Source organism: Sceloporus undulatus, chromosome 3, assembly GCF_019175285.1.
Source record: "Sceloporus undulatus isolate JIND9_A2432 ecotype Alabama chromosome 3, SceUnd_v1.1, whole genome shotgun sequence".
Taxonomy (NCBI): domain Eukaryota; kingdom Metazoa; phylum Chordata; class Lepidosauria; order Squamata; family Phrynosomatidae; genus Sceloporus; species Sceloporus undulatus.
Genome location: NC_056524.1, coordinates 198,884,253 through 198,897,234, shown reverse-complemented (window position 1 = coordinate 198,897,234; position 12,982 = coordinate 198,884,253). Strand labels below are relative to the sequence as shown.

Sequence of the window (12,982 nt, the reverse complement as noted above, 5' to 3'; positions counted from 1 at the left end):
ATAATATTTTTAAAGTGGCTCCTTGGATGCTATTGAATTTAAATTCCCAGAAGCCCGAGTCACCATGGCCATTGCTTGGGGATTTGGGGAGTTTGTAAAACAGGGTTTGGGTTCTAATAGGAAATACACAGCAGATAGAATGAAATGTGGAACAGAGCCAAGCCCTAGAATGATAACAAAACAAAGCTATAGCAATTAACTTCCCCCTAATTTTCATGCATGTCTCTAAATCAAAGAGGAAAGTCATGCAGCCATCCTGATGTTCTTGGACTTCAACTCGAAACACTTCTCATTCTACTCTTGTTAGGGTTCCCGTGAGATGCAGTCCAATAGTATTTAGAAGGCCATATGATTCCAACACCTGCTCTAAATACAATACTTTCTTTATACTTTAAAAGGAGCATTTCTGATTAACTTGATTTTTTAAATGTAGAAGGACTCAATAAAATTATTAATGTTGTATTAAAATTCTAGAGTTGTACTTATCCAATAGTTAGTGTAGTATAGTGGTTTGAGTAGTGGGCTAAGACTCTGGTAGACTAGGGTTCAAATCCTTCCTGAGCCATGGAAACCCACTGGGAGACCCTGGGCAAGTTGTACTCTTTCAGCCTTAGACAGACGCAATGACAAGACTCCTCTGAGTAAGTCTTGCCAAATAAAGATTTTATAATTGACTTGAAAGCATATAACAATTTTTCCAAGAAATATCAGGAACATCTAGAACATGTAGATGATCAGATGTTTAAAAGATAAGGTTACATGGAAAAACATTTTACCATCAGCTGTAGATAATCTTTGGTTATACTGTCATATGATTTCAAATCTCTCAGTGTTTATAGCCAAATGGTGGTGCCTATACATGCAAGAACTACAGATGAAGCAAATACAAATGTTTTGTTTCACAAGGTAGCTTCAGTATAAGACTGTGTCTTGAATGAACAAGAAAGATAAGATTGAGCATAGTAAAGACTCACTGGAAAATATCAGAAGGTGAGGAAATTTTGATCAATATGCTACAATGGCTATTTAGATATGGAGGAAGGAGGCATGAAAATTGGAGGAAGGAACTTCAACAATCCAAGATATGCAGATGAAATAGCAAAGACTTGGAACAATTACTGAAGAAAGTCAAGGAAGAAAGTGCAAAGGCAGGATTACAATTTAACATTAAGAAGGCAAAAACAATGACCATAGATGATTTACATAGTTTAAAAGCAAGCAAGGCAGACACTGAAATAGTTCAAGGTTTTCCATACCTTAGCCCAGTCATTAAATAGAATGGAGACTGCAGCCAAGAATCCAGAAGACTGGGATTTGGAAGGGCAGCTATGAAGGAACTAGACAAAATCCTAAAATGGAAAGACATATCACTGAATACTAAAGTTAGGATTTTCCATTCCATCATATTTCTGGTTTCTATGTATTGCTGTGAAAATGGGACAGTCAAGAAATCTGAGAAGAAGAAAATCAACTCATTTGACATGTGGTGCTGGAGGAGAAGTCTATGGATATTGTGGACTGTTGAAAAGACAAATCAATAGGCCCTAGAGCAAATCAGGCCTGAACTTTCCCTAGAAGCCAAAGGATGTCTAAACTGAGGCTGTCATACTTTGGCTGTATCATGAGAAGACATGACTCACTAGAAAAGATGATAATGTTTAGTAAGGTGAAAGGCAAAAGGAAAAGAGGAAGTCCACATTTCAGACGCATAGACAGAATCAAGCTAGCCATGCCTGATTCTGCAAGATCTGACAAGGGTTGATGAGGATAGGGTAATGTGGAAGTATCTCATTCATAGAGTCACCATAAATTGAAATCGACTTGAAGGCAGCTAACAACAACAAATTATGCATAATATAGAATATTCTTGTTTATTGAGAGAAAAAGGTAAACAGCTTATGTAAAAATTACTGAGAAATTGATCTGTACAACAGCAAAACAAGAGATTTATTTTAAGATTACTATACTGTATTAGAAATAGAATGCTCCATTATTTTTGTCCCAATTCTATGCTGTCTATTTACCAGTTAAAATAACAGCCACAGCAGGCTGGCTGATAGATTCTAACTAACACTTATATAACTGGATAGTATGTGACTAAACAAAAAGAATGAAATCAAGTATTTATCTATTTAGTTATTTATATAAATAACTTGCATTCTATTCTGAATCTACTGCAGTCCTGGACCTATGGAGAGAAAATCAGTGGGGCTGAGCAGATAGGCCATATAAAGCAGTTTCCAACCACTTTGAAGGTGGGGCTTTTAGATGATGAATGTCTCCAAAATGGGCTGAAACCACACCAAAGCCACATTCTAGGGCTAAAAACCAGAGCAAACAGAACCTGGGATAGTTCAGATGTCTTCGTGCCTGCATATAAATGCCCTGATGCAAGAGTGGGGCTGCGGCAAAGCAAAAAGATGAAAGTGGGACAACTCCAATGGATTACATATAATTACAATATACACAAATCAGACAGTCCAACAGTGAGACATGGTATGTAGGGTGGACCATTGCATGTGTGACTGTGGTTGATCAAAGGGATGGCTATCCAATGGATGGCATCTGGGTGGGCAGTGGGAAGTATTTGGTAGTCACCAGCAGTGTGTTTATGTGACAGTGTGCATGCATGGTGGAGAGGGAACAAAAAAAAATTACCCAGAGGCATGGCTTGATGCCATGCTGTGTAGTCAGGCCATGTGCATTCAGCCCACATTGGGAGTGGGCCGTGCGGGCAGCAAGATTTCAACCTGCTTTGAGAAAAAGCAGGATTGAGCCACTTTCACCTGCCCATCTGCTCAGGCCCAGTATTCTCTATTCTTATGTAGCTCATCCCTTATTCAGCAGCAAGGAAAGGAAGATGTGAGTACTGGACTTTGGAAGTGATGCCCTTCTACCTAACTGGTTTTTCAGTGCTGTCACCATAGCAAGCACTGATCATATCTTAGAGCTACAGTGGAATCCAAGAGGAATGAATGATCACATCCTTTTTCAGTTTCATGACTTGAAACTTATCCTACTTTTAAATAAATAGGAATAGGAAAATCATGATACATGCTCCAAGGCAGTTTTGTTGCTCCCTACTGTCAACACAACTGAAACTGTCACACCAAAACTAGTGCCAGCAAAGTCACCTTCTATCCTTTCTTTCTTGTTTCTCTGAACAGCTAGAATGCATGCTCTAAGTTAGGAACAGACAGATTTTTGTTGTGGTTATGTGTCTTCATGACAACTCTGACTTAGGACAAACCTGCCCCAGGGGTTAGGGGCAAGATTTATTCAGAGGGGGTTTGCTATTGCCTTCCTCTGAAGGTCAAAGACTGTGACTTTTCCAATGTTACCTAGTGAGTGTGCATGGCTGAGCAGGGATTTGAACACTGGTCTCCCGGAGTCCTAGTTTAACATTCAAACTACAACACCATGGATAGTCATTAAGCTTACTGAATGTATTTTGTATCTTACAACACCTCTTTGGTCTACCACGCTTGATGTTACACCTTAATATAAAGGTGCCTTAGGGCCACACATAGGCCTGTCACATGACCCCTCTTCTCACCCTGCTGCCAATTGTGAATTTCTAACCACCACCACCCCCATTCCATTTTGGGTCTCTAGTTCCATGAAAGCAACTAATGTAATCAGGGATGCGATGAGGTGGGAGGAAAATGATGCCTCCACCTCTTCCCTTCAGCCATCCAGAAACTGCTAACATTGCTACTTCCACACTGTTAATTGTAGCACTAAAGACATCAGTGCCACTTGGGATCCTCAAGAGTGGAAGAAGGCTAAAGCTGACTCCTCCCCAAGTGATGCTAACGCAGCTGGCATTGTAGGCTGATGTTAGTGTAGAAACAGCAGTGCCAGTAAGGGTCACAAAGTGACTCCAAAGTAGCCTCCCCCTTCTGTGGGCATGTATACACATGTACACACACACACACACACACACACACACACACACACCTCACTGGCTGTGGCCCTTGGTCCCCAAAGTCAGTGTATTAAAAAAGTGATTATTTGAATTATGAGTGGTTAGTTCTTGAAAAGGTACAATATATTCTTGAAGACCTGCATTTGGTTTTCTGAATGTTATTAGCAATATTAGATTCCATTACAACAGACATCTACCTTGGCCTTTTCCCTCCTATAAGCTAATTCTTCCATTAGCCTCCACAGGTGACAGATTTAAGAATTGAAAGATGAACATACTTGTCCCTTGACCTCACCCAATTCCTGTATGTGACAGTTGAAGCTATGGGATGTTACATTAATTATAGTTGTATAGAAGCTTCTTCCACCCCCATCCACAAGCACAAACTAGGCTACACATAAGAACCCTTCCAAAGCACATATTTTTTTCATTCCATTTAGAAGGACATCGCATATTAATGGAACACTTATTACAAAATAACCCAGAGGCCATTAATGCATCTAAATGAAGAGTTATTGTGGAGCTTGTCATTAATAAAGCCCATTGATATCTCTGAATCAATAACATACAATCTCATGAGAGGAGCAAAATTCCTATACAGGGAGGTCATGGCTGTCTGGAATTATGAGCATTTTTTCCCCACTCCTGTTACAAAAAGTGGGTAACAGCATTTGACCTTTTTGCATGGAAGCGTTCAATCCAGGATTTTAGACACAATGTCTGCCAAGTACTTGTTCAGAGACCCATAATAAGAAGGGCATTCTAAGTAACAAAGATAAATGTAGTCACTGCACTTAGAAATAAGTTTATTATACATACATTTGACTGTGCATAAAACCTTTATTACTTACACATATACAGAAGAACTGAGCAAACTGACAGGCAGGGCATCGGATCTTTCTGATTTCCTTTTCCTCTATCCTCAATGTCAAATTTCATCAGTCATTGCCTGTACACTTTCAAGGGCACCTATGCAGTCCCACAGGATGGCAATTTACTTTTTAGGTTGGGTAAATAAAATGAATGATTAAAAAAAATAAAAATTAAAAAATTTATTTATTTGAATTGGACTTTTTTTTAAAAAAAAGTACTGAATTTCTTTCTTGACTCTCATTTTAAGTATCTGTTCAAACCAACTATATTACAAACATGCTATTCAAATCCATACACTTATATCATTATCTCTTAAAAAGAAATTAATGGCTTTGTCACATCACAAACACTCAGTTCCAAGCAATCAAACATGAAAAAGTGGGGGAAACGTTCATTTTTATGAACAAAAATGACAGCAATACTGTGGAAGATGAGATTTAGTTATGGTGAATACAAGAGGGAAAAGCCTCAGGATCTATGATCACATAAGAAAAGAAAGCCAAAATGGAGCAGAAGTGTTGCAGCTTTCTCTGTACCTCTACTCCTACAATGCCAAACCCAAAACAAATAAACAGTTGAAACAACATGAGAAGCAAACCACTAGATTCAGAACTAAGGGTCTTTGAATTAAGCACAGACAACCTTAAAATGGGATCAATTAGTAAATGTATATTGTAATAGAGGAAAAAGAACTAGAATACATAAGCAGTTTTGGTACAGATCCCAGGGAAAAGGAGGGTTAGGCCTCCCTAATATAAAGGGATATTATGAGGCTAATCAATTAAGATTTGTAATAGAAGGTATGTTAAGTATATCAGATCTGGACTGGTTAGAAACAGGGAAAGAAGAAATACATATGAAAATAGGGGATATTTTTAAAAAGAATTTAGTAGAAAAGAAATCAAGGAAATTGAGAACCCACTTATGAAAAATATACTAGAAATATGGAACAAATACAAAAAAGAATTATTGAATGAAAACTCATTAATAACGCCAATAATAATGGTAAAGTCATTTCCAAAGAACTTAAGGAATCTATTAAATAAAGAATTAAAGGAAAGGAGGATAGATAAAATAGAAAATTGGATAGAATTAAAAAAAACGGAAGAGAAAACAAAAGAAAAACTTAAGGGAATAAAAATGTCATGGTTTCATTACATTCAAATAGAACAATGGTTTAAAAATTGGAAGAAAAATAATATAGAAAAGGGAAAATATGCGCAATTTGAACAAATAATTCAGAAAGGAAAAGAATTAAAGGAAAATGAAAATATGAAAGGAATAACTAGCAAAATTTATAAAATATTAATAGAGGACAAAGGGAAAAAATAAACCAAAATATTTGGAAAGAGATATGGGAAGAAGAATTAGGATGTAAATTTTGTGAAAATGAATGGAATAAAATTTAACAAAGACATTTGAAAAAACTATTGGTACGAATTAAGGAAAATTATTATAAGCTGATCTGGAAATGGTACTTAACGCCAGTGAGATTACATAACATAGATAAGAATAATTCAAAATATTGTTGGAGAAGATGTAATGAAGTGAGATCATACATACATATGTGGTGGCAATGTAAATATGTAAAAAAATTGGGAAATAGTAGTATGACAAATTGAAAATATTATGGATATAATAGAAAACCAAGTATAGTATTGCTATCACTATATAATGATGTAAAATGGAAAAAAGAAGAAAGAAGTCTTGTAACAAATTTACTTACAACAGCGAGATTAGTCATAGGGAGAAGTTGGAAAATGAAAATAAATGTGGAACTGGAGGATTGGTATAAAGTAGTCTGGCAAATAGCGATTAATGATAAATTAACATGTAAATTGAAAGTGAAAAAAGGGTTATGGAAAAGAAATGATTTTGATGAAATATGGAAAACAATTTATTGAAAAAGTATTAAGAAAAGAAGATGGAAAATTACCTTCACAAGATGAATTAAATTTTTGGTTGGATTATATGGATGAGAATGGCTCCGGGGAAGGGGTGCACTGAGGTGTTTTTAGTATAAAATAAGTAGTGTTAAAGCATATTTGGATATGAAGAAACTATAACATTTTGTATTGTAAAACTTAAAAATATTAATAAAAAAAGAAAAGAAAAAGTAACAACACAAGAAGCAAACCACTAGATTCAGAACTAAGGGTGTCTAAATTAAGCACAGACAACCTTAAAATGGGAACCTGAGAGACAGTGGGGGAAATCAACAAACCTGAAATCCTTTACAATATGTACCTTGAATACAGGAACTAAAAAGCTTTATTTCCCAGCACCCACAAGTGTACTGCTTCAAATCATTGAGTTGCATGCTTTGAAGCATTGAAAGAAGCTTTTTCAGTTCAACAACATTATCAGTGTTTATCACCTGATATCTATTTTCCCAAAGTAAGAAAAGTAAACTCAAATGTATTACATAAGGAAGACACTGTATGTCTATGCACTGTGCTTTATTTCTTAAGCATATTTGTATTATATTCAATTCTATGCAGAAGATCTTATTAAAAATAAAGCTATATCTACTTAAACAAGGCAATCATATTTTCAAATCAAAAAACCTGACACTGTTTTGGTATCTTGTTTCTCAAAGTAAATATTGGTCATTCTTTATGTAGTTTTCTGTCTCATAATGACACATATCACCTTGATCCTCATTTGTTGCTCTGATGTGCCTTCAAGTTAATTCTCATATGGTGACCTTACTATAGGACTTGGGGCGGGGGGCAAGATTCATTCAGGAGGTTTCCCATGGTTTTCCTCTTAAACTGTGAGAGTATGACTTGCCTAAGGTCACCCAGTGGATTTCCATGTTGGAGTGAGGGGTCCAACCCTGGTCTCTGGTAGTCCTAGTCCATCATACAAACCACTACACTTTACTGGCTCATTCTTCATCTTAATATTTATCTATACGTTTTTCCCCCATAGTAAACCATGCTCAAAATAACAAATCTATCCATTGTGTATATGGGATTTTATCATGTTTCTAAATAACTTATGCTTTGAAGACATTAATAACAAAGGAATTCTGAATTGCTGGTCTTTAAAACCAACAGTGGAGTGTGTTTTCAGTGACCAGACCCTGGAGCAAAAGCACCTATCTCTGATTTTGCTGACTTGGTTCTTCACTAACACTTTAGTAAATAAAACAGTCACTTGGGCAGAATTAATGTATGAACAATGCACAACAAATATGTGATACACCAAAACATAGCTGAATGCTTATAATTTAGTCATGTTTGAAACTAAGCCTTTCAAACAAGGGGACATACAGTAATTAGTGTCCTCAGTGTAGCACAGACAATGAAAAAACATGAAGAATGGACTGAGGAACCTAGCTTTGGGCATCCATTATACGTCTTCTGGGATTTTTGTTCTCAGTGAATGACTGAATGAGTACATGAATTTGAAGCTTGACATGTCAATATCTTGATTTACTAAATCAAGCACTTGCCTGGGTGGCTTTCTTCCTGCACTTAGTTAACCATTAAAAAGTAAAGTTGTGTATTTTTCAGATAAGGGCCCAACCCAGAGGCTATATAGTGTGTGCCACAACTGGGACCCATTTTTCTAAAAGGAAGCTACATACACTGATAGAGAAACACCATCGGAAACTTACAGACATATCAGAATTGCCTTCCAGAATATGAAACTGCTTAGTACACATCTCTGACCATGCCTAAAAGGACCCTTTGCACTGCAGAAAAGGGCACCAGCATCATAGAAGTACAGTGGACCCTTGTTATACGCTGGGGTTTGGTTCCAAGATCCCCCGTGGATAACAAAATCCGTGGATGCTCAAGTCCCATTAAATATAATGTCATAGCAAAATGGTGTCCCTTATTTTTATTTATTTTTAAAAAAGGAAAATCAAGGTTTGATATTTGACATTTCTACTTTTTTGGAACATTTTCAAACCATAGATGCTTGAATCCGTGTATAAGAAATCAGTGTATAAGAAGGGCCGACTGTACCATCTAGACCACATTTTCACTCTAGTCCAAAAAGAAAGAAGCTTCCCAATTAACTTCAATTAAAAAAGTCCTTCATCATGGTGGAAAAAACATTTAAAAAAAAAAAACCAGCAGGAACCAAGAAGGATGTTAACAAGCTGGAATGTGCCAAGAGGAGGGTGACCAAAATGGTGAAACATCTGGAAGCCGTGTCCTAAGAGGAGCAGCTTAGGGAACTGGGTATGTTGAAAAGAAGGTTAAGAGGGAACATGATAGTCATGTTTCAGTGTGAAAGGATGTCATATCGCAGAGGGAAGCAGCTTATTTTCCACAGTTCCAGAGATGAGTACAAGGAGCAATGGATTCAAACTAAAGTATCAGAAGGAACTTCCTGACAATCAGAGTTATTTGACAGTGAAATATGCTGCCTCATAATGTGGTGGACTCTCCTTTTGCAGTTTTTAAACACAGGCAGGATGACCATCTGTTGGGGGTGCTTTGATTGGTGTTCCTGCAGGGATGTAGCTAGGATTTTAGGAAGGGGGGGTCCAGACTAAGTGCCACCATTATAATGGGGCTTGGATGCGGCGGCGCAGCATTCGTTTTTCTAATGGAAGGGGGGGTCCGGACCCCCCCCCCCCCCCCCGGCTACGTCCCTGGTTCCTGCATGGCAGGGGGTTGGACTGGATGACCCTGGAGATGTCTTCCAACTCTATGATTCTATGATTTTAAACCATTTATAGCACAAGCCATAAATTTCATTTTAATTGGGGAAACCTATATCAAGTTCAAAGGCATGTATGTTAAGTCAATACACAATTTACAAATACAAAAGTGTAATTACAGTTATAGCACATAAATTATACTTGTCAGAGTGAGAGAATGAAGCACATGTCAAAAACAGATCTTATGGACAAAGTGCTATTTCTAGCTTGACTGTCATTTTGTTTATTAATATGTCGTCTTCTGTAACATTTGTCATGTAAGACACATTTTTAAAACTTAAGGCGGGTGGGCAAAGAACAGTCCATGGACTACATGTACAAAAATGACCTACAGGGGGGCATGGAAAGCATTCTACCACATTTGGAGGCACCTTTTGCCCCCCCATCCCACCTAGATGGGCTAAAAACAATGTTTTCAAAAATTGTTTGCTTCAGGTTGCCCTCTAGGAATACAGGAAGGCCCACAAATAGGGTGATTTGGAAGCAAAAATTATTATTTTTTGCACACAGAAGCAGGTACAGTGGGGTGTATGGCCCTCCAAGGTTTCCTGTGCAGGCAACGCATTACCCTACTCTTTTATGCTTCTCAGTCCCTAAACTAGGGCAACTACAGGAACAGGACCAATTTCTCCTACATTACAAAACAAAAAACACAACCCATTTTTTGCTACAATCATTCTTTAAAATACTTGTCCCTCATAGTAAGTTATTTGATCTGGATAATCTGTGAGCTGACATACCTCTTGTGCAAATGATTCTGCCCTCTTTCGCAAGTTTTTCTCCAGTTCAAAGTTGACCTGCATTTCTTCATATTCTTCTACTGCCAGTACAGACACTGTTTAAAGCAAAAAAGAAAACAAAACCAAACACATCACAACACGCATAATAGCACACAAAGATAAATAATCAGAGATTAGGGAGGAAAATTAAAATGACATGATTAATCATGTCATGAAATAGGATTACACAAACAATGACTTTGTGCACGTATAAGAATTTTTAGAGATGTTTCTTCCTTATCTGCCATGGCAGCTCACAGTCCAGTACTGAACCTTGCTTCAGTGGGGATAGCTCTCTTGTGGGAGCAAATTATGTCCTGTCTTTTTACAAACAGTGTAATCATAGTTTTAAGGCCCAAATACCCTGATTAGTATTTGGATGGCAAACCTTCAAAGAATAGCAGGTGCAGTAGTCTATATTTCAGTGGAAGTAACTGGCTAATAATAATAATAATAATAATAATAATAATAATAAAAGTTATTTATGTTTCCCCGCCTCTCCCGGTGGATCGAAGCGGGGTTACAGACTAAATAAGATCATAAATATGAGCTAAACTGCATTGGAAAGCCAATACCAGTGATAATGAACCTTTTAGAGACCAAGTGACCAAACTCAAAGGCGTTTGTGCACTGGGTGTTACCCAGTGCCAGCGGCGGGACTTCCAAGGGAATGGGACCTCCGGGGTCGGGACTTTAACCTTCTGGGGGCAGGATTTCCAGGGGTGGGATTTCCTTTGCATCTCCAAGTGTCTCCCATCAGAGCTGATTTAAGAGGTGAGGGGCCTTCTATGTCCTACCTCACAAGAAGAAAATGCAGAACACTTGGCAACCTGCTGCGAACACAATCTGAATGACAATTTTTCAGACAAAATCACTGGGATCCAGTCTGACATGGATGCAGTAGTTGATGGGGGTGTATATAAGGATGCAACCTTATATTCTGCTTGTTCAATGTTGCCCTGTTGATAAATTTCAATTTGTTCAACTTTAGGATGTGGATAAGATCCTTGGAAATGTGAGAGCAACCACATGTGCACTTCAAAGATGTAGCTATGTTAATCTCTTGCAGCATAAAAAGTAGCTTTTGTGGATATAAACCCATTTCCTCAAATTCAGTACCGAATGATACTAAAGGCTCAGGTATAAAGCATATTTATAGAGTTGTGGGAGTGGGATAGAATGTGATAGGATACATAAAGAAGCAAATCATGTCCCTTGCCCTAAGTTTTTAATGGGCTGAGCAAAGTGATACAGGTCTTTAAGATCTTTACAATGATCAGTTAGTGCTGAAGTGTGAAAGCAATAAATCTGCTTACCAAAAAACCAGTTTCCCTGGGTTCAAAACTCTCTCTGAGAACATTCCTTTTGTTAGCTCTGCAGTAGCAAGGGCTTTTGTTTTAATATATGTAGTGTGCCATGAAGCCATTGCCTTTGATCATACCTTTGCTAATGGATTGGAATTTGTGAATATATTTGTGTTGAGGCTGTCATTGGAAAAAAATAACCTCAATAAACCCACCATGCTTGAGAATTACTGGCCACTCTCTAGTATCACTTTTTTTTGAAATGGGTGAACCATTTCAATCTTGCTTCAGTTCTGGCTACGGGAAAGAGACAGTTCTGGTGGATGAACCACAACAGGCTGGGGAAACAAGTCCCTGTGTTCTTTTGGGCCTCTCAATGGTATTTGATATCATCAACCATGGGATTATTCTAAACTGCCTTTCTGGGATGGGACTTGGGGGGACTATTTTAGACTGCAGCAGGTGTCTTTGGTCTTACTTTATGTACTTAGAAATGAAGTAATCTAGCAACAGGAATAAAGCAGTTTTTGGTGGGGGGGTTTGGACTATGTGGCCGTGTTCTGGAAGAATTTATTCCTGATGTTTCACCAACATCTGTGGTTGGCATCTTCAGCCTCTTTTCCAGAACACAGCCACATAGCCCAAAGAACCCACAAAACAACTATGGATGCTGGTTGTGAAAGCTTTTGACTTCACAGTAATAAAGTACTCTGAAATATGTATACATACTTCGGTTACATTTTTCCAAAACTTTCTGCTGTTTATGAACTTCTGCAGCCAGCACTGCATTTTCTTCCTTTATTTTTTTTACCTAGAAGGACAAGGAACAAGCATAAAACAGAAATAATCAGGAAAACCAAACCATGTACAGTGCAACTCTATGCATGTCTGCTCAGAAGTAATTTACATTAATCGAGTTTACTGGAACTCACTCCCCAGTAAGTCTAGAATTGTGGCCTTAATCATGGGATTTGGTTATAACACTACCCAAGTTTTCACTCCAATATGCAAGAACTCTTCTTCATCAGCTGTTGCTCATTCAAATCACAATTATGAGATGTTCCAATGATCTTGACTGCTCTCGCCGGTTAGTTAGTTGTGCAACCTGAACCATCAGAGCCTGTTGTAATACTTACAAATGGGATGATTTCTAATACATTTGGGAAGGCCACCAACCACATAGCATTAAACAGCTAGAATACTGTAAATGGCGGCGGGGGTGGTGATGGTGCTGTGGTTCTCCAGATGTTTTTGGATTGGCAGCTCATAACACTCATTGTTGGCAACACTGGTTATGGGTCATGGGAATTCTATCCCAAAAACATCTGGAGTGTCTCAGTTGCCTTCCTGCTTTAAACACTTAATTTTAACATCATCTAGGAGTTAAGAAATAGCAATAAGTTTTTTGTACTAA

General features: G+C 37.7%; 1 protein-coding gene across 1 annotated transcript in view; it reads right to left on the bottom strand.

The window, feature by feature from the left end:
- SHTN1 (shootin 1) overlaps nucleotides 1-12,982 on the bottom strand; it is a 144,018-nt gene that overhangs the window by 69,538 nt on the left and 61,498 nt on the right. Inside the window, exons 7-8 of the mRNA XM_042457032.1 lie at nucleotides 12,298-12,379; nucleotides 10,226-10,320 (exon numbers count right to left, since the gene is read on the bottom strand). Of these exons, the coding sequence (XP_042312966.1) occupies nucleotides 10,226-10,320; nucleotides 12,298-12,379 (177 nt within the window). The remainder of the gene's footprint in view (nucleotides 1-10,225; nucleotides 10,321-12,297; nucleotides 12,380-12,982) is intronic.